The 26,194-nt window shown below is 46.6% G+C and overlaps 1 protein-coding gene across 2 annotated transcripts in view; it reads right to left on the bottom strand.

Annotated features, from left to right (window-relative positions):
• The window catches only part of PPP2R2B (protein phosphatase 2 regulatory subunit Bbeta), a 482,864-nt gene that overhangs the window by 429,897 nt on the left and 26,773 nt on the right, over nt 1-26,194 (bottom strand). Inside the window, exon 1 of one of the 2 annotated variants that reach the window (XM_040344570.1) lies at nt 10,335-10,583. The exons of the other annotated variant lie outside the window; for it this stretch is intronic. Within the exon in view, the coding sequence (XP_040200504.1) occupies nt 10,335-10,413 (79 nt within the window). The 5' untranslated portion in view covers nt 10,414-10,583. Of the gene's footprint in view, nt 1-10,334; nt 10,584-26,194 lie in introns of those variants that run through there. 2 annotated transcript variants of the gene reach the window in all.

Here is a 26,194-nt window from a genome sequence, read left to right as displayed (position 1 = left end):
GACGTGAACGTAACCTACACCCAGCCCTATTCACGTACTACGTAAACGACGTAAAATACGACGGCTGTGTTCCCTGGTCCATACCTTAGCATGAGTTGCGCCTCATATATGGGGAATATCTTTACGCCGGACGTACGACTTACGCAAACCGCGTATATTATGCGCCGGGCGCAAGTACGTCTGTAAATCGGCGTATCTCCCTCATTTGCATAGAAAATCAATAGGAGCGGCAAATGCGCCCAGCGTAAATATGCGCCCACGATACGACGGCGTAGGCAAGTTACGTCGGTTGTAGGAAGCCTATTTTTAGGCGTATCTCAGATTGTGGGCACGGCACATAGATACGACGGCGCATAGTTACACTTACGCGGCGTATCTCGAGATATGTTGGCATAAGTGCTTTGTGAATCCGGGCCTATAAGTTTATTAAAACACAAGTGGGGTTATTTACTAAAGGAAAATCAACTTTTCACTACAAGTGCAAACTACAAGTGCAAAGTGCACTTGAAATTGCACTGAAAGTGCACTTGGAAGTGCAATCGCTGTAAGTCTGAGGGGTAGATCTGAAATGAGGAGAAGCTCTGCTGATTTTATCATCCAATCATGTGCAAGCTAAAATGCTGTTTTTTATTTTCCTTGCATGTCCCCCTCGGATCTACGGATGACTGCACTTCCAAGTGAACTTGCAAAGTGTGTTTGCCCTTAGTAAATCAACCCCAGTGTGTTTCTATTGATGCACACAGTGTAGGGAACTACAACTCTAGTCCCTGCATATAAGGGTGGCTCCATTGGATGCTACAAGAGAAAGGAGCCACCCGAAAACAGGAAATCCGAGGCATCGGTCATGGCATCAACTTAAACTGGAACATAGGCAAGGATTAAAAGATAAATAAACTGCATACTCTGTAAACCCTATACAACCACGTTATGCTACAGGTAAGCCTATATATTAAGGTTTACCTGTAGCTACCCAGGAAATTGCCTAAACCTGCACAGTTTAGGAGATATCCCCTGTCCCCTGCATGTGCCGATGTCATGGGCACATGCGCAATGGGGAAACTGAAGCAATGTGCCGTTGCTTCATGTGAGTGAGTCGTTGCCGGATGCTCCCGCGCGCATATCAAAGTATACAGTAGTACAAATGAACCTAGTCCGTCCAAGCAGGGGATATGACTGTTGACATGAAGAACATAAATCTACATATTATACAGCAGGGGTCTCAAAACTTTCTAAGCAAAGGGCCAGTTTACTGTCCTTCAGAGTTTACGAGGGCCGGATAGTGGGAGTCAAAAGGGTCCCGACATCAGTGGGGAAAATGAACGCCCCATTGTTTCATTGGGACTAACTGTGCCCCGTTATTGGGTTCCATTGTTGGTGTCATTGAGAAAAACTGTGCCCCATTGTTGGTGTCATTGTGAGGAATTGTGTCCCATCGTTGGTGTCATTGGGAAGAATTGTGTCCCATCGTTGGTGTCATTGGGAAGAATTGTGACCCATCGTTGATGTCATTGGCAAGAATTGTGTCCCATCGTTGGTGTCATTGGGAAGAATTGTGTCCCATCGTTGGTGTCATTGGGAAGAATTGTGTCCCATCGTTGGTGTCATTGGGAAAAATTGTGTCCCATCGTTGGCGTCATTGGGAAGAATTGTGTCCCATCGTTGGTGTCATTGTGAGGAATTGTGTCCCATCGTTGGTGTCATTGTGAGGAATTGTGTCCCATCGTTGGTGTCATTGTGAGGAATTGTGTCCCATCGTTGGTGTCATTGGGAAGAATTGTGTCCCATCGTTGGTGTCATTGGGAAGAATTGTGACCCATCGTTGGTGTCATTGGGAAGAATTGTGTCCCATCGTTGGTGTCATTGGGAAGAATTGTGACCCATGGTTGGTGTCATTGGGAAGAATTGTGTCCCATCGTTGGTGTCATTGTGAGGAATTGTGTCCCATCGTTGGTGTCATTGGGAAGAATTGTGTCCCATCGTTGGTGTCATTGGGAAGAATTGTGACCCATCGTTGGTGTCATTGGGAAGAATTGTGACCCATCGTTGGTGTCATTGGGAAGAATTGTGTCCCATCGTTGGTGTCATTGGGAAGAATTGTGTCCCATCGTTGGTGTCATTGGGAAAAATTGTGTCCCATCGTTGGCGTCATTGGGAAGAATTGTGTCCCATCGTTGGTGTCATTGTGAGGAATTGTGTCCCATCGTTGGTGTCATTGTGAGGAATTGTGTCCCATCGTTGGTGTCATTGTGAGGAATTGTGTCCCATCGTTGGTGTCATTGGGAAGAATTGTGTCCCATCGTTGGTGTCATTGGGAAGAATTGTGACCCATCGTTGGTGTCATTGGGAAGAATTGTGTCCCATCGTTGGTGTCATTGGGAAGAATTGTGTCCCATGGTTGGTGTCATTGGGAAGAATTGTGTCCCATCGTTGGTGTCATTGTGAGGAATTGTGTCCCATCGTTGGTGTCATTGGGAAGAATTGTGTCCCATCGTTGGTGTCATTGGGAAGAATTGTGACCCATCGTTGGTGTCATTGGGAAGAATTGTGACCCATCGTTGGTGTCATTGGGAAGAATTGTGTCCCATCGTTGGTGTCATTGGGAAGAATTGTGTCCCATCGTTGGTGTCATTGGGAAAAATTGTGTCCCATCGTTGGCGTCATTGGGAAGAATTGTGTCCCATCGTTGGTGTCATTGTGAGGAATTGTGTCCCATCGTTGGTGTCATTGTGAGGAATTGTGTCCCATCGTTGGTGTCATTGTGAGGAATTGTGTCCCATCGTTGGTGTCATTGGGAAGAATTGTGTCCCATCGTTGGTGTCATTGGGAAGAATTGTGACCCATCGTTGGTGTCATTGGGAAGAATTGTGTCCCATCGTTGGTGTCATTGGGAAGAATTGTGACCCATGGTTGGTGTCATTGGGAAGAATTGTGTCCCATCGTTGGTGTCATTGGGAAGAATTGTGACCCATCGTTGGTGTCATTGGGAAGAATTGTGACCCATCGTTGGTGTCATTGGGAAGAATTGTGTCCCATCGTTGGTGTCATTGGGAAGAATTGTGTCCTATCATTGGTGTCATTGGCAAGAATTGTGTCCCATCGTTGGTGTCATTGGCAAGAATTGTGTCCCATCGTTGGTGTCATTGGCAAGAATTTTGACCCATCGTTGATGTCATTGGGCCCCATTGTTGGTGTCAGTAGGAGAAACTACTGCCCCATTGTTGGTATTCGGTGAATGAAATAGTACCCCAAGGGCCGTATAAAAGCAAGCAAAGGGCCGCATCTGGCCCCCGGGCCGCAGTTTGGAGACCACTGTTATACAGTATAGGTGAAGGAGGGAAGGCCTCCTTCTCAAACAGGTACATGAAACCTAAACAAAGCATATATGTATTTTGATCCAACCGCTGACTTGTGTACAGTTTTTGGGCAATTTCTAGGTATTTTGCCAAGACATCCCTGAAGTCACTGTGGTTGAAAAAGGCTAATCTATTAACTCCCTAGGCCAGTGATGGCGAACCTCGGCACCCCAGGTGTTTTGGAACTACATTTCCCATGATGCTCAGCTACTCTGAAGAGTGCATGAGCATCATGGGAAATGTAGTTCCAAAACATCTGGGGTGCCAAGGTTCGCCATCACTGCCCTAGGCCAACACAATGGCTGATTGATGACACATTTATGTATCTACTGGCGCCTGTGCAGTTCCTCACATATGTCTGACACAGACTGGCCCCTACTGCAGCCTCTTCCCTTGCGATTTGCTACAAAGTTTCAATGTACAATCTGATCAATTCAACTGTGAATGCGTACTGTAGGTGCAACCATAAACAAACTTTGCCTTGAGCGGTATGTTATTGGGTAAGAAAGATTAGGATGTCTGTTTATCATATGAAGTCAGTTGAGAATAGTCGGTAATGAATGTTCTGTAGACATCAAAGCACCTCAGTCACTTCTCCCGTAGCAGCAAATTATGAAGCATCTATAAGCATTGTACTATTAAATTGGTATTGGTTGGATGCCTCAATAAGAGCAGAAATCATAGCATACTGACATTCATGCCCATACTAAAATAAAATGGACCATTTAGTAAATACTGTGTGGATTGTAGGTATTCTATGGCATTGTGGCATATACAAGTATCTTTGCCTTGTTCATTTGGAAAACACAAGCATCCAAAGAAAATCCCGCTTCAGCCAGGACACTGAAGACACAAGTCCTACTAGTGACACATTGACCTTGTTATGGTAGAAGAGGTCACCTGGTAGCTGGATGGATGCCTCATGGGTTAATAGGCCTAAATCGCTCACCGCTCAGCAATCACATTCTTATTCGTAGTGTAATATCACATGCTTATCCTAAAACACTATCCGAATAGCAGCTTTATGTCACTCTGTCTGCGGAACTGAGAACTTTGGCCGAGTGTAGGATTTTCTGGGATTCACGCAGCCACCTCCTACAATTTCCTGTTTTTCTGAATATCTTCTGCTCTCTGAGCAATCATCATTAACCCTGTATCCGCCTCGTAATGAGTACTCTTAGATCAGGCACCCAGATCTCCAGCCTGCCAACACCTATTTATGTCTACAAAGGAAATGTCATATCGTATGGTGACCATACACTATACCATGGGTTCTCCAGTTGTTCAGAAACTACAATTCCCATCATGCCTAGTCATGTCTGTGAGTAGTTTGAGGATCCCTGCACTATACAATCTGATTGTTCAATCTACCATCAACACATGGGTGATTAACCTGTGGCCACCAGCTGTTGGAGAATTACAAGTCCCAAGAGGCATTGCAAGGCTGACAGTTACAAGCAAAAGCAGAGGCACGATGGGACTTGTAGTTCCACAACAGCTAGAGGACCACAGGTTGAGCACCCATGATTGTGGTTCAAGCGCCTGCCTGATTTCATACTAAAGCAATGAACTGATTAAAGGGGTTGTAAAGGTTTGTTTTTTATTTTCTAAATAGGTTCCTTTAAGCTAGTGCATTGTTGGTTCACTTACCTTTTCCTTCCATTTCCCTTCTAAATGTTTTTTTTTTCCTTTGTCTGAATTTCTCACTTCCTGTTCCTCCTCAGTAAGCTGTTCTGGCTGACTAACCCCCAGCCAAAACATGGGGGCAAGCTTACTGAGGAGAAACAGGAAGGGAAAAATTCAGACAAAGAAAAAACATTTAGAAGGGAAATTGAAGGAAAAGGTTAGTGAAGCAACAATGCACTAGCTTAAAGGAACCTATTTAGGAACCTTTAAGTGTATCCTCATATTACATTGTTTTTGTAAGAGATTGTACAATCTTTAAAGCGGGGGTTCACCCTAAAAAAAAAAAAAAATTCTACCATGCCATCCAGCATACTAGCGCGAGCTACAGTATGCCTTTATTTTTATTTTTTTGCGCCATACTCACAGTTTAATCCCGTAGTGAAGTTTCAGACTCCCCGTAGGTGTTCCTATGCAGAGGGGAACATGATTGACGGCTGGCTATGGCGTGTCACGCTTCCCGAAAATAGCCAAAATAGGACTTGGCTCTTCACGGCGCCTGCGCAGTCAGCTCCAAGTCTGTGTGCAGGCGCCGTATAGCGCCGTGAAGAGCCGAGTCCTACTCCGGCTATTTTCGGGAATCGTGACGCGCCATAGCCAGCCGTCAATCATGTTCCCCTCTGCATAGGAACGCCCATTCCCCGCGGGTGTCTGAAATTTAACTAAGGGATTAAACTGTGAGTACGGCGCAAAAAATAAAAATAAAGGCATACTGTAGCTGACGCTAGTATGCTGAATGGCATGGTAGAAACTTGTTTTTTAGGGTGAACCTCCGCTTTAAGCCGTATATGCTACACAATCTGATTGTACAATCTCACTGTACACTCTAGAATTAGACTGTATAACATATAGCAAGCTTAAAGCTAACCTGACACTATACAATCTGATTGCACAATCTCTGAATAATCTTCTTTAGCTTAACCAAAACTAATATAAGGACAAACCTAAACAATCCTTTGTGTCAGACAAGCCCCTCATACAACACGATTGATGGTAAATCTGAAGGCAATTGTACAATCAGACTTTATAGTGTATGGCAGGGTTCGACAAACCCCGGGCGCCAGGTCGCAATTGCGACTTGAATTAGCGACCTGGCGTCTGGGGCGGCACAGCTGGGGTATATTGTGTCTCCGTGCGCCCCCACCTCCCCCGCCGCGTGGTTGTGTCGGGCCGCGCCGGCCAGTAATTGAGGCCGAGACTTTGCGGCCTTCTGCAGGCCTATGCTTCCTTCTGTGATCTGGCGCCATCTTGTGGTGGCCGTTGGTATGACAAGACAACCAGCAATGCTAATGGTGCTTCCCTGCCTGCTTTCACTGCCATTTCCTTCCCTCTAATTAGAAACCCCTAACATGATATATTTTTTTTATTCTAACACCCTAGAGAATAAAATGGCGTTGCAATACTTTCTGTCACACGGTATTTGCACAGCGGTCTTACAAGCGCACTTTTTTGGGAAAAAATACACTTTTCTTAATTAAAGACACCAGTAAAGTTATTCCAATTTTTTTATATTGTAAAAGATAATGTTACCCTGAGTAAATTGATAACCAACATTTCACGCTTTAAAATTGCGTCCGCTCGTGGAATGGCGACAAAGTTTTACCCTTTAAAATCTCCATAGGCGACGCTTCTACAGGTTGCATGTTTTGAGTTACAGAGGAGGTCTAGGGATAGAATTATTGCTCTCGCTCTACCAATCGCGGCGATACCTCACGTGTGTGGTTTGAACGCCGTTTACATATGCGGGCGCTGCTCACGTATGCGTTCGCTTTTGCGCGCAAGCTCGGTGGGACGGGGCGCGTTCCTGGCTCCTAACTTTTATTAGCTGGCTCCTAGATTCCAAGCAAATTTGTCAAGCCCTGGTGTATGGTCACCTTGAGGCCTCCTTCACACGGCCCTTTAGCTGCATGCACTAGATTCCAGCGGTGAGAGTCAGCGCATTTTTACACCCACAATGACAGGTGCATGCAAGTAGCGGAAGCCGCTAAGCCTGTAGAAAGTGCTGACAACGGCTGTCACTGTTTGAATGTATCTGCATACCAAGCAAGTACCTGCGCTTAGGGATGAGTGTCAGATGTGTCTAGGTTTAGACTACCACCCCTTACTGCAGCTTTGTATAGGCTGACCAGCCTCTGCTATTCACGTGTACCTGTCATTCCAGCTGCAAGAATCCGCTGATCCTGGCTGCTCTATCCAATGGATGCAGCTAAACGGCAATGAGAAGGAGGCCTTAGACCAGGTGCAGGCAACCTGGGGCCCTCCAGCTGTTGTGGAACTACATTTCCCATGAGGCATTGCAAGGCTGGCAGTTACAATTACTCTCATGATGGGACCTGTAGTTCTGCAACAGCTGGTGGGCCCCAGGTTGCTACCCCTGCCTTAGACTTTAGTCTCCTTCCAAATCAACTACAAACAATATGCTCTATAAACTATGCAATTCTGCACCCAATCAGAAAAGGGCTTACTTTAAAAAATACATTAAAGTGGTTGTAAACCCTTCTATATACCCAGTGAAGTGGCTGGCCTAAGGTGATATACAGAGAAAAAACAAATCCCCCTACATATGCGGTACCTGTCTATTTACAGCCGTCTTTTCCCTACAGCTATTCAAAATGCAGAATATACACAGGATCTCTCAGCTCTGAAAAGCAGGAGGCGGAGAGCTGAAGGCACATCCGTGAGGAGAGTTCTGAGAGCTGATTGGAGGGAAGTGACACACCCCCTCCACACAGCACACAGATCAGCTGGAGATCCCTCCCCTGTCACCCTTTTTCTCTTGGTGTCAGCAAAACCTGATAGCAGAGGAACGAGGCAGCAGACAGAAATGGCACTCAGTGCTCTCAACTGAGCCAAGTACACACTATAGAGGGATATCCTTTGTTCATATTTCATGTCTGAGGTTTACAACCACTTTAGGTCCACCAAAGAGCCTTTCCTTTCGGTAATCTCCAATTTTCAGGTTAAAGCGAGTGGATCTGCTAATGGACGAGCCTAAGCAGCGTGCATCAGCACCTCCACTAGTAGTTCATAGTAGAAGCACACACAAAAGGGTGACAACTCTGCTGTCCATACAATGCAGCGTTTTCACTACTAATGGAAGTGTAGGGAAAATACATTTTGGTAAACGTTTATACTGACAGTGAGGCAGGAACACCCCTACAGACAGTGCGTCCAGGGGCAGTAGCGTTTTGGCAGAAAAAAATGCTTGTCGCGTGTAAACGCAGCAAAAGCGCTAGGTGCAGCGCTTGGGCGTTAATTCACTTGAAAAGCCAGAATAAATGATTAAATTGACGACCAAGCAAGTCTAGAGGCGTTTACACACGCTGAATGTTTTTTTTCTTCTGCCAAAACACTCCTGTCAGGAGGAAAGGTGTTCAGGAGAGTTGGGCAAATGCCCCATGTGGGCCTTTAAGTACAATTCTGGAATAAACCTAATTAATCTTAATGCCCCCCCATCTAACATCTATGCTGACTAACCTGTATAAGAAAGATATACATACTTACCTGTTTTCAGCCCATTTGGATCCAGTCATGTGATCTCCTCTGTATCAGCCAGTGGCAGCTGCAGGGGAGAGGATGGAGCACTTAACACCAACAGCTGGTAATGCCTGAAGCAATGACGTCAGCCATAAGCATCTATGGCCCACTGTTGTCTGTGCTCCCTCCTCTCCCCTGCAGCTGCCGCTGACAGACACAACCTTAAAATGCTTCCTATCCCCCTTCTAACACCTATGCTAAATAACTTGTATAAGAAAGAGGTATATACTTACCTATTTTTAGCCCGCTCCAGTTATGTGATCTGGCTCCCATGTGTCAGCAACAGCTGCAGGGGAAAAGAGGGAGGGCCGACAACAGATGGGTCATCGCTATCTATGGGTGATGTCACCGTTCCAGGCATTACCAGCTGTTGTTAAGCACTCTCCCCCTCCCCTGCAGCGGCTGCTGACTGACACTACCCTGAAAATGTTCCCTACCCTCTTTCTAACACTTATGCGAACTTGTATAAGAAAGATGTATAATACTTACCTATTTTTCAGCCCACTCCCATCATGTAACCTGGCTCCCCTGTGTCAGTCAGCGGCTGCTGCAGGCGAGAAGAGGGAGGTCCGACAACAGAGGGGTAATAGCTGTCTAGGGGTGATGTTACCTTTCCAGGCATTACCAGCTGTTGTTAAGCACTCTCTCCCCTCCCCTGCAGCGGTTGCTGACTGACACTGTCCTAAAAATGTTCCCTACCCTCTTTCTAACACTTATGCTAACTTGTATAAGAAAGATGTATAATACTTACCTATTTTCAGCCCACTCCCGTCATGTAACCTGGCTCCCCTGTGTCAGTCAGCGGCTGCTGCAGGCGAGAAGAGGGAGGTCCGACAACAGAGGGGTAATAGCTGTCTATGGGTGATGTTACCGTTCCAGGCATTACCAGCTGTTGTTAAGCACTCTCTCCCCTCCCCTGCAGCGGCTGCTGACTGATACTGTCCTAAAAATGTTCCCTACCCTCTTTCTAACACTTATGCGAACTTGTATAAGAAAGATATATAATACTTACCTATTTTCAGCCCACTCCCGTCATGTAACCTGGCTCCCCTGTGTCAGTCAGTGGCTGCTGCAGGCGAGAAGAGGGAGGTCCGACAACAGAGGGGTCATAGCTGTCTAGGGGTGATGTTACCGTTCCAGACATTACCAGCTGTTGTTAAGCACTCTCTCCCCTCCCCTGCAGCGGCTGCTGACTGACACTGTCCTAAAAATGTTCCCTACCGTTCCGGGCATTACTAGCTGTTGTTAAGCACTCTCTCTTCTCCAATGCAGCTGCTGCTTACTGACACAGGGGAGCTGGATCACATGACTGGCCCAAAGCGGGCTGGAAATAGGTAAGTGATAGATCTTTCCTAGCTTAGGTGTAGGGAGCATTTATAAGACTAGTTATATCCTGGAATTATCCTTTAAGCAGAGCTAAAGCTGGAAGTGGAAGGTGACAACGCTGCTGCTACATACAAAAGCGGCGTTGTCACCTTATAATAGAAGAAGCAGGAAGGAGAGTTTGGATAAAAGTTAAGGAAAACAGCGAAGAGTGGGGAGAAGGTATAAAATAAGACTTATTGGTCAGGATAAAGTTGAGGTGACAATAATGCCCCCCTGTACCCCACAGACAGGCAGGAGTTGGAAGCACTGTGTACTGAGCAGACATGGCTGGCATGTGACAGATGGAGAAGTCAGGCTGCTGTGCTGCCACCCCAGCCCTCTGTACTCCCCATGCCAACCCTCTGTACTCCCATCCCAGCCCTCGGTACTCCCTACCTTCTGTATGGCAGCTGGAAGACAGGATGGTGTTAGGAGGTCGGAAGATGTAAGGCAGGTAACGAGAAAAGCATTTCATCTTCACATGAAGGGGGCAGCCCGTTCAATCCATGTCAGGCAGTCGTGTGTCCGGGGCTGTGCACGTCTCCTGTGCAGGCAGACCCCATCCTTCCTTCACAGCTCCCAGTATAACGTCAGCCTCCCATTCCTACAAGAGCACTGTCTGCTCCCTCCAACTATCACCGCTCCGGCAGGCTGGCCAGGCTTCCTCTTCATTGGCTGGAGCTGTGTGGAGCACGATTTGCTGACTAAGTCAGTGCTGCCTGCTTGTAAACACACCGCCATCCATCCCTTCTCTGTAATCTTTCCTCCAGACAAGCTGGGGAAAGGGAGGCACAGAGATCCTCAGGGTGCTGCTTACACCAGGCATGGGGAAGAGGACAACCCCATACATAAATAACTACACATCACCACACACCCTGCTCTGGCTGGCACACACTTATTTCTATGCCTCTAACTGCAAGGGAAATAAAAAAAAACATAAATTGGTGTCAGTGGCAGTAATTATGCCCCACCATTGGTATAAATGAGAGAAATAACTTCTCTCATTTATACCAATGGTGGGGCATAATTACTGCCACCAATTATAGGGCCATAGGTGGGCACCCCAAAGCTTGTATATACACAGTAAAACCTTGGTTTGAGAGTAACTTGGTTTGAGAGCGTTTTGCAAGACAAGCAAAATGTGTTAATACATTTTGCCTTGATATACAAGCGATGTCTTGATATAAGAGTAGCGCAGGGGCGGACTCACAACTCATGGGGCCCCTGGGCAATAGAAGATTATGGGGCCCCCCGGGCTTACAGATGGCCACCACACCAGGAGGCAGTGCAGAGGCGGGGTAGCTAAAATCTTGTGATTTTCACATCAAAAGCATGTCGGTTTCAGACATATCAGGTACAGATCTAAAAAAAACATAGATTTTTACATACTGTCCCTGGTTTTACTGAGCCTGGCAACCCTGATGGGCCCCCCTAGTGGCATGGGGCCCTCGGGCAGTGCCCGAGTGACTCAATGGTCAGTCCGCCCCTGGAGTAGCGTCATGTCACACAGGGCTCAAGTCCTGCGGGAACGCGTGGGAACGGAGTTCCTGCACCTTTTTCACAGCAGGAACGCAGTTCCCTTTGCAGGACTAGAGCAGCCGAGCTGCCTGAGCCACCAGAGCCAATCCTTCACTAAGCAGCGATGCCCAGCTCGAGTCACTGTCAGGGGCAGGCGAACCTTAGTAATCCTTTATGTTACTGGCCGCTTCCTGTATATGGATTAATCGGGTAGTGTGCGGGTATTCTGTCACTTCCTCGATGCCGCAATGTCTCCTGGGAGTTTTTGTCATTGTTCCCAGGAGACATTGCGGATTTCTGCCGCGAGTTATCATGGGATTTAGAAAGAACTTGCTTACGGCATCGAGGAAGTGACGGAATACCCGCACACTACACAATGAATCCATATACAGGAAGCGGCCAGTAACATAAAGGATTACTATGGTACAGTGGATCGAAAAAAAAAAACATGCGGTTTAGTAATTATGCATATGAGCGTATCATTTTTTATTTATTTTTTGGTGGGGGGGAGTAGATCTTGGGTGGGAGTTCCCACACTTTTTTCCCCGGGACTTGACCCCTGATGTCACAACTGAGTATAAAAGAGAAGAGAGGATCCTCTAAGTGTAGCAATATGGTTACATTTAATGAAGGTACAACATTTAGCAACTTATTGCTACACTTAGAGGTGCCTCTCTTCTCTTTTATCTCTTCTTATATAGTGCTTTGGATTACAAGCATGTTTCTGGAACGAATTATGCTTGCAAACCAAGGTTTTACTGTATACACACACATATATATATATATATATATATATATATATATATATATATATATATATATATATATATATATATAGCAGTAGGGCAGTGTACAGTAGAGTAGTGGATTTTGTCAGTAGGGCATAGGATGTTGTTACGATATTATGTTTTATTTTGTTTTTACAATTTTCTAGGCTCCCCGATTGGAAGGGGGGGGGGCTTTAGTGAAATATCAGGGGTCAAAACAGACCCCTGATGTCTCACTTTTAAAACAGAGAAAAGGACTGAGGAACAGCAGGGGGAATCTGCTACAGTACAGGGCACACCTGGCACACCCCCTGTGCACACCTATGTATGAGATATATATAAAAGTACTACAGCGCTAGTATGATCAAATAAGGAAAAAAAAACAACAAAAATAACCAAATGATTAAGCTGCATACATAAAAAAGGTGCTAAACCAGTAAACAAAATGATATAATAGGATGAATGCGCTAAAATCAACCTTTGCTATTATACAGTACACCTCGTGTGTATATATGTTACCACTAGGTTGAAAAAATATATCCAATCCAATATTAATCAGAAAATGTGTTCCACAAACATATATAAAGTGCACTTGTGCATCAGTGCAAACACTAGAAAGTGAAGATACACCAGGTAAACGCAGCAAAAAATGAACAATTTACAGTTTCAGCATGTAGACTAGGCTCAATAATAGTGAGCTCCTGTGATGTGCTCAGTACTTCACCATACCTCCTATCCCCAGTTCAGTACTGCAACTTGCTGTTTCAAATGACCAACTCATAAAAAAGAAGGGGAGAGAGAAAAACACAGAGAGATGCTCATAGTGTAGTATGGCCAGGAAACAGAGATTGTGGACTGAACGAAGAAACCACACTCACAAATCCTCTGCACATAGACAGCCTGTAGATACAGCTCAGTGCGGCGATCTCCTCATGCTGATGTAGTTCCGTCGATCGCGTCACTTAGGCTCCTCCCCCACTAGTATCGTCACTGGTCATGTGACTTAGTGGGAGGAATAGTGCCCCTTTATTGATATTAGCGGGAGGAATAGTATCTCATACAGTATCTCATACATAGGGAGGAGCCCATGTGACGGGATCGACGGAACTACTGTAGGTGACCGCGATATTGTGTCAATCTCGCTCCCTTTCTCAGCGAGATTGATCACCTACGAGCCCCGTCGCAGGAGCCAGCGCCGAGCCGGCTCGCCGCGATGGGGAAAAAGCCGTCATAGAAGCGACGGGGAGCCGACTTGGATTCCCGCATTGACAACCCTGGCCGTTGGTTGTCGGGGTCTGCAAGAAGAAGATAGCGGCGGCCAGCCCCGAAGAAGGCACCGGAGAGCGAGCGGGAGGAGAACCGGGGAGCGCCGAGATGACAGCGGAGAAGATGGAAGAAGACCCAACGGAGAGTGGAGAAGACCCCCCGGATAGCGAAGAAGACCCCCCCGGAGAGCGGAGAAGACCCCCCGGAGCTGACTAATAAATTATTTTAAAACCCTGCGTTGTGTGTTTATTTTCTTTTACACTTTGCCTCTAGGTGAATGGGTAGGGGTACAATGTACCCCATATTCATTCACCTAGAGTGGGGGGCCGGTATCTGGGGTCCCCCTTATTAAAGGGGGCTCCCAGATTCCGATAAGCCCCCCTCTAGCCGCTGTGTTTGGTATGAATCATGAGGGGGAACTCTACGCCAAATTTTAAATAAAAAAACGGCATGGGTTCCCCCCCAGGGGCATACCAGGCCCTTAGGTCTGGTATGGATTGCAAGGAGACCCCCCTACGCCGAAAAAACGGTGTGGGGGTCCCCCCACAATCCATACCAGACCCGTATCCAAGCACGCTGCCCGGCCGGTCAGGAAAGTAGTGGGGACGAGCAAGCGCCCCCCCTCCTGAGCCATACCAGGCCGCATGCCCTCAACATGGGGGGGGGTTGGGTGCTCTGAGGCAGGGGGCGCCCTGCGGCCCCCCCACCCCAAAGTACCCTGTCCTCATGTTGATAAGGACAGGGCCTCTTCCCGACGACCCTGGCCGTTGGTTGTCGGGTTCTGCGGGCGGGGGGCTTAACGGAATCTGAAGCCCCCAGATACCGGCCCCCCACCCTTGGTGAATGAATATGGGGTACATCGTACCCCTACCCATTCACCTGGAGGCAAAGTGTAAAAGAAAATAAACACACAACACAAGGTTTTAAAATAATTTATTAGTCAGCTCTGGGGGGTCTTCTCTGCTCTCCGGGGGGTCTTCTCCACTCTCCGGGGGGTCTTCTCCACTCTCCGGGGGGTCTTCTTCCATCTTCTCCGCTGTCATCTCAGCGCTCCCCAGTTCTTCTCCCGCTCGCTCTCTGGTGCCTTCTTCAGGGCTGGCCACCGCTATCTTCTTTTTAGCTCTCTTACTAGCGGCGGCGCAGCCCGCTCTTCTTTGCCGTTTTCCGCCTTCTTCTTTTCTTCAGATGTTGACGCGTCGCTTCCTCCTGCTGTAATGCCGGGTGTCCGGTGCATGATGATTTATATAGGCCTCTTATGACGTCACAGTCCCATCATGCTCCAGTCCCGGTCCCGGAGAATGATTGGACTGTGACGTCATAAGAGGCCTATATAAATCATCACGCACCGGACACCCGGCATTACAGCGGGAGGAAGACCCCGACAACCAACAACCAGGGTTGCCGGGAAGAGGCCCTGTCCTTATCAACATGGGGACAGGGTGCTTTGGGGTGGGGGGCCGCAGGGCGCCCCCCTGCCCCAGAGCACCCAACCCCCCAGCATGTCTATATACTACACTAGCCTGTCTGTATATATACCCTAGCCTGTCTATATACTACACTAGCCTGCCTGTATATACCCTAGCATGTCTGTATATACCCTAGCCTGTCTATATACTACACTGACCTGTCTATATATACCCTTGCCTGTCTATATACTCTAATAGCTTGTCTGTATATACCCTAGCCGGTCTGTATACTACACTAGCCTGTCTGTATATACCCTAGCCTGTCTATATATCACACTAGCATGGCTATATACTACACTTGCCTGTCTATATATACCCTAGCCTGTATGTATACACCCTAGCCTGTCTGTATACAACACTAGCCTGTCTGTATATACCCTAGCCTGTCTGTATATACCCTAGCCTGTCTGTATATACCCTAACCTGTCTGTATACTACACCAGCCTGTCTGTATATACCCTAGTCTGTCTATATACTACACTAACCTGTCTTTATATACCCTAGCATGTCTGTATACTACACTAGCCTGTCTGTGTGTACCCTAGCCTGTCCTGTGTATACCCTAGCCTGTCTGTATATACCCTAGCCTGTCTGCATACTACACTAGCCTGTCTGTATATACCCTAGACTGCCTTTATACTACACAAGCCTGTCTGTATACTACACTAACCTGTCTGTATATATCCTAGTCTGTCTGTATATACCATAGCCTGTCTATATATTACTCTAGCCTCTCTGTATATACCCTAGCCTGTCTATATACTACACTTGTGTGTCTATATACTACACTAGCCTGTCTGTATATACCTTAGGCTTTCTGTATATACCCTAGCCTGTCTTTATAATACCCTAGCCTTACTCTATACTACACTATCCTGTCTGTATAAACCATAGTATATACCCTAGCCTCTCTGTATGACCTAGCCTGTCTATATACTACTCTAGCCTGTCTATATTACCTAGCCTATCTATATACTACACTAGCCTGTCTATATACCCTAGTCTGTCAATATACTAAACTAGCCTGTCTGAATACTACCCTAGCCTGTCTATATACTACACTAGCCTGTCTATATACTACACTAGTCCTTTGTATTGTTATGTGTTTTTCCTGCTTCCTGTCTACTACTCTCTAGATATCTATAGTCACACTATGAATTATCGGAAGGGAGGGGAGGAGAGAAAAAAAAGGGGGGGGGAGAGGGGGGAGGAAGGAGGAAGAAAGGGCAGGACGGGGGGAGAAAACCAGTATGTGTTGAAGACTCCACTTCAGGGCAGGATCAAAGAGGATTTATCCACGGACCTCACACTCTCTCAAACTTCAAGGGGCAACCCCTGTTCAAGTACGTCATTTTATACAGAGGCAGAACAGCATTAACCGCATCCATCGAACGCACCCACCGTGGGGGGAGCCCCAGAGGTCCATTTAAACAGAATTGCCTTTTTGGCGTAAAAGAACAGCAAAGACATCAACAACTTGGTACACCTAGGTCTCTGCTCATCATCCTGTACCCCCAATAGAGCCAGCTCCGGGGAGACCGGGAGATTCAGGTGGAGACGGACATTAATGGTCTCAAAAACAGCGGATCAGAAGTCTAATAGCTTAGGACAGGTCCAAAACATATGCATATAGGTACCCTCTGAGGTGCAGCATCGCGGGCAGTTAGGAGAATGCTCCGCATAGATCCCATGCAGTCTCTGAGGAGTGAAATACACCCTGTGCAGGAACTTAGCCTGTATCAGTTTATCCCTAGAGGAGATCACCAACTTGTAACTGTCTTCAAAACAGTCCTCCCACGTTTCCCTGTCCAGGGACGGGACATCTACCTCCCACTTCCTCCACAGGGCATCCAACTTAGGGGAGTCCTTACTAAGGATCGCCAGGTAAAGAGTGGACAGAGCCTTCCTCAGAGAGCTCTGAGCCAACAGGTCCTCGACAACATCGGCCCGAAGAACAGGAGGTGTAGGGAACTGGGCCCTGAAAGCATGCCACAGCTGGTAGTAGCAGAAAAGCATCCAGGGCGTGAGCCCAAAGCGACTGGACAGAGCCGAAAAGGAAAGTAGGGACCCACCAGAGACAATATCCCGCAAAAGTTTAATGCCCCAACGTGCCCACAGCTGCGGATCCGGTAGGGTACGAAAGTGCCTAAGAGAAGGGTTTCCCCATACATAGTGGGCCAGATTCAGGTAGAATTCCGGCGGCGTAACGTATTGCATTTACGTTACACCGCCGCAAGTTTTACGGGCAAGTGCTTGATTCACAAAGCACTTGCCTGTAAACTTGCGGCGGCGTAGCGTAAATCCGTCCGGCGCAAGCCCGCCTAATTCAAATGGGGCGTGGATCATTTAACCACTTGGGATCCGCCTGCCGTCAATTGACGGCTACAGTGCGGATCCCAATTTCCAAACCGCCGTCAATTGACGGCCGCCCCTTAGGGCGGTCCCCGCGCGCGCTCCAGAGCGCGCTGCGGGGAAAATCTGTGTTGGCCGTGTCCCTCGGACACAGCCAATTACAGATCGCCGCGAACGGCCAATCAGAGTGGCCGTTCGCGAGGCGATCTGTGCGGCCAATGAGAGAGGATCTCATATGTAAACATATGAGATCATCTCTCATTGCCGTTTTACACAGAGACAGCGGTGCTGTCTCTGGAGAGGAGACGGATCTGTGTCCCTTGTACATAGGGACATAGATCGGTCACCCCCCCAGTCACCCCCCCTCCACCTACAGTTAGAACACTAAGCAGGGATACATTTAACCCCTTCCTCACCCCCTAGTGTTAACCCCTTCAATGCCAGTCACATTTATACTGTAATTAGTGCATATTTATAGCACTGATCGCAGTATAAATGTGAATGGCGCCAAAAATGTGTCCGATGTGTCCGCCATAACGTCGCAGTCCATTAAAAATCGCAGATCGCCGCCATTTCTAGTAAAAAAAATAATTTAAAAAAAATAATTCTGTCCCCTATTTTGTAAGCGCTATAACTTTTGCGCAAACCAGTCGCTTATTGCGATTTTTTTTTTTTTTTTTACCAAAAATATGTAGAAGAATACGTATCGGCCTAAACTGAGAAAAAAAAATGTTATTTTTTTTTTAAATTGGGATATTTATTATAGCAAGAAGTAAAAAATATTGTATTTTTTTCAAAATTGTCTCACTTTTTTGTTTATAGCGCAAAAAATAAAAACCGCACAGGCGATCAAATACCACCAAAAGAAAGCTCTACTTGTGGGGAAAAAAGGACGTCAATTTTGTTTGGGAGCCACGTCGCACGACCGCGCAATTGTTAGTTAAAGCGATGCAGTGCCGAAAGCTGAAATTTCACCTGGGCAGGAGGGGGGTATATGTGCCCAGTAAGCAAGTGGTTAAATTAGGCGCGTTCCCGCACCGAACGTACTGCGCATGCTCCGTTTTGAAATTTCCTGCCGTGCTTTGCACGAAATGACGTCGCACCGACGTCATTTTTTGAACGTTGACGTGAGTTACGTCCTTTTCTATTTACGGACGACTTACGCAAAAAAAAAAAAATTAAAATTTGACGCGGGAACGACGACCATACTTTAACATGGCAAGTCTAAAGATAGACGAAGAAATAGCAGCTTTAACTATACGCCGGGAAAAGCCGACTAGTGACGACGTAAGAGAATGCGACGGCCACGCGTACCTTCGTGAATCGCCGTAAACAGCTAATTAGCATACCCGACGCGGAAAACGACGTGAACTCCACCCAGCGGGCGCCGAAGTATTACACCTACGATCCGAAGGCGTACGAAGCCGTACGCCTGTCGGATCGAAGCCAAAAGCCGTCATATCTTGGTTTGAGGATTCAAACTAAAGATACGACGCGGCAAATTTGAAAATACGCCGGCGTATCAGTAGATACTCCGGCATATTTCTTCTGTGAATCTGGCCCAGTGTGTTTAGTTTACAAGTAACCTTGACAGGGTTACTACAAACATAGTAGCAAGTTTCCTTGTCTCCGTCATTATGTATTTTTAAACATCTTGACCAGTTTATATGAAACAAACTTGCTAAACAATGACGGTATTCATGTTTTCCCATGTTTTTTTTTTTTTTTTGCAAAAGTAAAAAAGACAAATAGCAAATACAGTAGCTAACAAGTTAAGTATTGCACCAATTGATTTTTATCCCTTCATGCCTAAGCATTTGCTTACAAGTTAAAGTGGAGTTCCACCCATAAATATAACATTACATCAGTAGTTTTAAAAAAAAATCATTAGTCCTTTAAGAAAACATTTTTTTTTTTTTTTAGATGCCTTCAAAGTGTTGTTGCTAGGCAGAATAGTTAATCTTCCTTCTTCCTGCACCTAGGTGCTTAACCTACACCACACAGACTCCAGGGAATGTAGTGGGTGTAACTTTCCAGGAGTCTGTGCACTCCCCAGTCTCGAAGAATCATGTGACTTGGACAGTACAGGTGCTGAAACCTATTACACTGCTTGTGCAACACTGAGCATGTGCGAGATCTGCAAGGCTGAAATCCAGGAAGTCATACAGTCTGGCTTCATGATGCCCACACTTAAGATGGCCCCAGTCAATTTCTATTTTATAAAGTGTCTAAATGCTGTAACAACCTATCAAAACGGACCTTAGTTTACAGACTAACTTTACTAGAATACATTAAGCTTGTGTATTACAGGGGTATTTATATTTAAAAAGTGAAATTGTGGCCGGAACTCTGCTTTAAATCAGTATTTTTAGCTATATAATTACTTGGAACCCCCAAATATTATATATACATTTTTTAGCAGAGACCCTAGAGAACAAAATGGCGATTGTTGCAATATTTTATATTACATTGTATTTGAGCAATTTTTCAAATGCAATTTATTTGAAAGAAATACACTTTCAGGAATAAAAAAAAAAAAAAACGTAAGGTTAGCCCAAATTTTTGTATAATGTCAAAGATGATATTACAGAGTAAATAGATACCTAGTTTGTCATGCTTTAAAACTGTGCACACTCGTTAAATGGTGACAAACTCTGTTACCCTAAAATCTGCATAGGTGATGTTTTAAAAATGTCTCCAGGTTACCTGTTTAGAGTTACAGATGAGGTCTAGCGCAAAATGTATTGCTCTCGCTTTAATGATCGCAAAACCTCACATGTGTAGTTTGAACACTGTTTACATTTGTGGGCACGACTTACGTATGGGCTTGCTTATGCACACGAGCACAGAGGGATGAGTTTCTTTAAAAAAATAACTAAAAATTATTTTATTTGTGTTTTGTTTTTTTACACTGTCCCTTTATTTAAATTTTTTTATTGACATTGCTTCTGGGTTACTTGATCCAGGAGCCGATCAAAGCCGATTCCGGCAATGTGTCGGGTTTCCGGCCATGCAGCAGACGTGTCGGCTGGACGCTCGGGCCTTGCATCCAATGGTGGCCATGCTTCGATAAATGATCGGGTATTTTTCTGATTGATCTCTTCTGATAGGAATAATCCATCTATATAGTAAAGTGCTGAGGTATATCAATATTATAAAGTGATGCCTTCTTCCCATTAAATTATTGTAGAGAAAAGGGAGGCTTGTGGTGGACTATAATGGCATCATATGTGCGACAATTAAAGGGCACAGTGGCGACAATTAAAGGACACAGTGGCGACAATTGGCACAGTGGCGACAATTGGCACAGTGGCGACAATTGGCACAGTGGCTGCGTTTGATGTCATGGCACAGTGGCTGCATTTGATGGCATGGCACAGCGGCTGCGTTTGATGGCATGGCACAGTGGTGACAATTGATGGCACACTGGCTGTGTTTGATGGCATGGCACAGTGACTGCGTTTTATGGCATGGCACAGTCAGGGCCGGCCCTATGATGGGACCGGGTGGTACCATGGGTACCAGGCGGCACATTTAGGGAGGCGGCATTCTGCCAGCCCGTTCCGCTGCCTGTGAGGAGCACGGCGCCGGGCTGCCTGTGAGGACACTCGCAGCAGAAGCAGTGAGCGAGTGAGAAGGGAAGGCGCCACTGCCTCTCAGGAGCCCGGCGCCGCTGATGTAGTGGTGTCAGGACACAGGAGAGGGCGGGCTGTAGGGCTTGTCCGGATTTGACACATGTGCGTGAGCGGCGCGACTGTGGGTGATCACGGCCACCCGGAATCCCGCCCCCCTGCCTGGCGCGCTCTTTCTGACTGCCTGCAGTGCCTGGGATGAGGTCTGTGTCATCCACTCTTCCACCCGCCCGTCTGTCAGCCTGCCTGCCCCTCTCTGTAAGCCTTCCCCTGGCTGTCAGCAACCCCCATCAGCAACACCCCCCTGTTAGCAACCCCATCAGCAACACCCCCCTGTCAGCCCCCTCTATTTCAGCAAGCCCCCCTCCTCTGTCAGCAAGCCCCCCGTCAGCCCCCCTCCCTGTCAACCCCCCTCTCTGTCAGCAACCCCCCCCCCTGTCAGCCCCCTCCCTGTCATCAACCCCCCTTGTCAGTGCCCCCCTTCTGTCTGCCTGCCCTTCTCTGTAAGCCATTCCACTCTGTCAGCCCACCCTTCTCTGTAAGCCACCCCCTCTGTCAGCAACCCCCTCTCTATCAGCCTCCCTCTCTGTCAGCAACCCCCGTCAGCCCCCTTTCTGTCAGCAACCCCCATCAGCCCCCTGTCTGTCAGCAACCCCCATCAGCCCCCTGTCTGTCAGCAACCCCCGTCAGCCCCCTCTCTGTCAGCAACCCCCCTGTCAGCCCCCTCTCTGTCAGCAACCCCCCTCCATCAGCCCCCTTCTCTGTCAGCAACCCCCCTCCATCAGCCCCCTTCTCTGTCACCAACCCACCCCTGTCAGCCCGCCCCTCTCTGTCAGCCCACCCTTCTCTGTAAGCCACTCCCATCTGTCAGCAACGCCCCTCTCTGTCAGTAACCCTCCTGTTAGCCCCCCTCTCTGTCAGCAACCCCCCTATCATCAACCCCCCTTCTGTCAGCCTGCCCGTCTCTGTAAGCCATTCCACTCTGTCAGCCCGCCCCTCTCTATAAGCCACCCCCTGTCAGCCCACCCTTCTCTGTAAGCCACCCCCTCTGTCAGCAACCCCCTTTCTATCAGCCTCCCTCTCTGTCAGCAACCCCATCTGTCAGCCCCCTTTCTGTCAGCAACCTCCGTCAGCCCCCTCTCTGTCAGCGACCCCCGTCAGCCCCCTCTCTGTCAGCGACCCCCGTCAGCCCCCCTCTCTGTCAGCAACCCCCCTGTCAGCCCACCTTTCTCTGTAAGCCACTCCCCTCTGTCAGCAACCCCTCCTGTCAGCCCCCCTCTCTGTCAGCCCCCCCTCTCTGTCAACCCGCCCCTCTGTCAACCCGCCCCTCCCCTCTGTCGCCTACTCCCTCCTCTGTCAGCCACCCCCCTTCTATCAGCTACCCCCAAACAGCATGCAAACCCCTCCTTTCTTCCCCCACTCCAGCAGGGCTAATGTCCTGCAGCCAGATCACACTGCACTGTCTGTGCACTCCAGAGACAGTGAATGGAGGGCCACATCTTTGCAGCGGCTCCTGGAAGGTACTTAATGTTTTTTTTTTGTCTTGCTAATGGAGGTCTCTATTGGGGGGGACGGGGGACAGGCACTGTCTGATATTTAATCTGTTATTTTCTTCTCTTTTTGTGGGGTGCCTGTGGATTGCTTTGAATTTTTTGGGGGGGTTTTTTGTAATTAAAAGGTGCTTGAAAGGGTTGTAGAATGCACAGTGCCACTTTGTGAACAGTTTGTATGGGGTTGGGTTCAGTAGAGCCGATTCAGGTTTTTGGATGGAGGTACAATGCTGCTGACACCGTCCACTGCCCTACTGACACCGCCCTCTGCTCTACCGACACCGTCCACTGCTCTACTGACACCGTCCTCTGCCCTACCGACACCGTCCACTGCTCTACCGACACCGTCCACTGTTCTACCGACACCATCCACTGCTCTACCGACACCGTCCACTGCCCTACCGCCACCGTCCACTGCCCTACCAACACCGTCCACTGCCCTACTGACAGTTTTTATTTTTTGTGCTATAAACAACAAAAAAACGACAATAAAAAAAAAAAAAAATATATATATATATATATATATATATTTTTTTTTTACTTTTTGCTATAGTAAAAAAACAAATTTCTTCATCAGTTTAGGCCAATATGTATTCTTCTACATATTTTTGGTACAAAAAAAAAACACAATTAGCGTACATGGTTAGTTTGCGCAAAAGACATTGTGGCCGCCGGCAATGCACAGGTCCCTTTATACTCCTGGATACATGTATAGAGCCATGGCAGGTCTTCGTTATGCTCCTTTATACATGTATATAGCCATGACAAGTACTCTTTATATTCATTTACATGTAAAGAGCCATGACAAGTACTCTTTATATTCCTTTACATGTAAAGAGCCATGACAGGTCCTCTTTATATTCCTTTACATGTAAAGAGCCATGACAGGTCCTCTATATATATGTATAGAGCCATGACAGGTCCTCTTTATACTTCTTTATACATGTATAGAGCCATGACATGTCCTCTTTATACTCCTGAATACATGTATAGAGCCATGTCAGGTTCTCTTAATACTCCTATATACATATATAGAGCCATGACAGGTCCTCTTTATACTCCTATATACATGTATAGAGCCATGACAGGTTCTCTTTATACATGTATAGAGCCATGACGTGTCCCCTTTAGCTATCATGATATAAATAATGAATGTGGGGGCCTTTTGGTGGGCGTGATTTATTTGGGGGGGGGGGCAACATTTCATTCTTGGTCCCAGGCAGCACAATGTCTTGGGCCGGCACTGGGCACAGTGGTGACAATTGATGACAATTGATGGCACAGTTGCTGCGTTTGATGGCATGGCACAGTGACTACATTTGATGGCATGGCACAGTGGTGACAATTGATGGCACAGTGGCTGCGTTTGATAGCATGGCACAGTGGCTGCGTTTGATGGCATGGCACAGTGGTGACAATTGATGGCACAGTGGCTGCGTTTGATGGCATGGCACAGTGGTGACAATTGATGGCACAGTGGCTGTGTTTGATGGCATGGCACAGTGACTGCGTTTTATGGCATGGCACAGTGGTGACAATTGATGGCACAGTCGCTGCGTTTGATGGCATGGCACAGTGACTACATTTGATGGCATGGCAAAGTGGTAACAATTGATGGCACAGTGGCTGCGTTTGATAGCATGCCACAGTGGCTGCGTTTGATGGCATGGCACAGTGGCTGCGTTTGATGGCATGGCACAGTGGTGACAATTGATGGCACAGTGGCTGCATTTGATGGGCACAGTGAGGCTGCAATTGTTTTTTTTCGTTTGCGCCCCCCCAAAAATTTTGAGCACCAACCGCCACTGCTCTACATGTCTTATGTTTCGCGGTTACTTGATGTCCGCTTCCTCAGGAGTCATACATAGGCGCATAATTTGTTGAAAGGTATGTACAAGGAATATGTCACGAAACGTGGATGGTGTGTCAGGTAAGTGGCCAAGAGCCCGGACCATGAATGCCCCCCCCCCCCAGGAGGACACAGAAAGCCACAGGATAGGACTCTTCACTCCACATGATGATTGAAGCGAAAATCTGACTGGAGGATATAGAACCCCATTTTTCACACCAATTTAATCTGTATAAAGGTGCACACCCACACAGTTCACTAATATTTCCCAAAGGAATATATTAGATCCACCTCTGGTCACAATATATATGAAGAACTCAGACCTCCCTATACCCTGAGGGGGTACTTATATATATAATATACCAAGTGACATTATTTGGGATAGAACAGACGTATCTTTATAGAAGGTTATACCTATGTTTTGGGCCATCCTGTGACTTTCTGTGTCCTCCGGGGTTGGTTGCCATTCATGGTCCGGGCTCTTGGCCACTTACCTGACACAGCATCCACGTTTCGTGACATATTCCTTGTACATACCTTTCAACAAATTATGCGCCTATGTATGACTCCTGAGGAAGCGGACATCAAGTAACCGCGAAACATGAGACACGTAAAGTTTACATACACTGCGCAATTACTGGTACTTTGTATATATCGTTGGTAATATGTGCCAACGATAAGTTGATTCATGGTTGTCAGAACTGATATTGTAAATGTTATGGAATGTTTCTATTTTTGTAATAAAAACCTTTGAATTATAATATTGACTGTTTATCAGTTGCACATATGATGCCGTTATAGTCCACCACAAGCCTCCCTTTTCTCTACAATAATAATCCATCTATAATTGACAACCCCAAAATTTGCTTTGTAAAAAGAGGGTCAAGTAAAGTATTTTTTCCTTTTTCTTTTACGCTTTGTGTAACCACATGGAGATTGATGGAGGGGAGGGTCCCCTATTGCTTTTGCTTGGTGAGATTCAAGGAACGGGCAGTAGGGCAAGTAAGTGTGGAAGTCTGACTTTACAGGGTGTGTTTTCTATTTAAATGGTCTCAGAGTTTCTTTAACGCATAACACATAATAAATTATTTATGAAAAAGATCTAAGTAAGATGTTTTAATTACTGAATACATCTGGGATTAATTATCCAGAATTAGGGGGCTCTTGGAATAAAAGCATACATGCCCAGGGGTACTTGAGATTGGAGGATCCTCGCCATGGGGTGTTTCATAAACATTGGATTTTACAAAGTGATACACACTTTAAAAGATTTCAGAATTGCTGGTCTACAACATTATGATTAATCTTTATAAGTGACAAAGTGACTTTAAATTGTAATCACAGTTACTGCCTGAGATTATATAAATATTTCCTTGTAGTTTTATTCATGGGAGGCTCTTGCAAACTCAGCTGTCTTTCAATTTGTTTTGTTTACTGTATGTTTTTCAATATTGTAATGTCTTCATGTCTACATAGTTATTGGTTAGAAATACAGAATATGTTGGTGCGTATAAGTACATGTTAATGTTTTTAGATTTGGACAGAGTGAAGAATGCAGCACTTTGCTTGCATTTAAAGTGGTTGTAAACCTCAGACATGAAACATGAAAAAAGCATACCCCTCTATAATGTGTACTTGTCTCAGTTAAGAGCACTAAGTGTAATTTCTCTCTGCTGTTTCGTTCCTCTGCTATCAGCATGAATAATTTCTGACACAGTTTCCTGACACCAAGAGAAATAAGGTGACAGGGGAGGGACCTCCAGCTGATTGACAGTCTCAGCTCTGTTCCTGTGTGCTGTGTTGAGGGGGTGTACGGGCCTTAACACAGATACTGCTGGCCAGTATTTTTTCTGATC

Source organism: Rana temporaria, chromosome 3, assembly GCF_905171775.1.
Source record: "Rana temporaria chromosome 3, aRanTem1.1, whole genome shotgun sequence".
In the NCBI taxonomy this organism is placed as follows: Eukaryota; Metazoa; Chordata; class Amphibia; order Anura; family Ranidae; genus Rana; species Rana temporaria.
The sequence above is the reverse complement of the archived record's forward strand: the minus strand, read 5'-3'. Positions and strand labels throughout refer to the sequence as shown.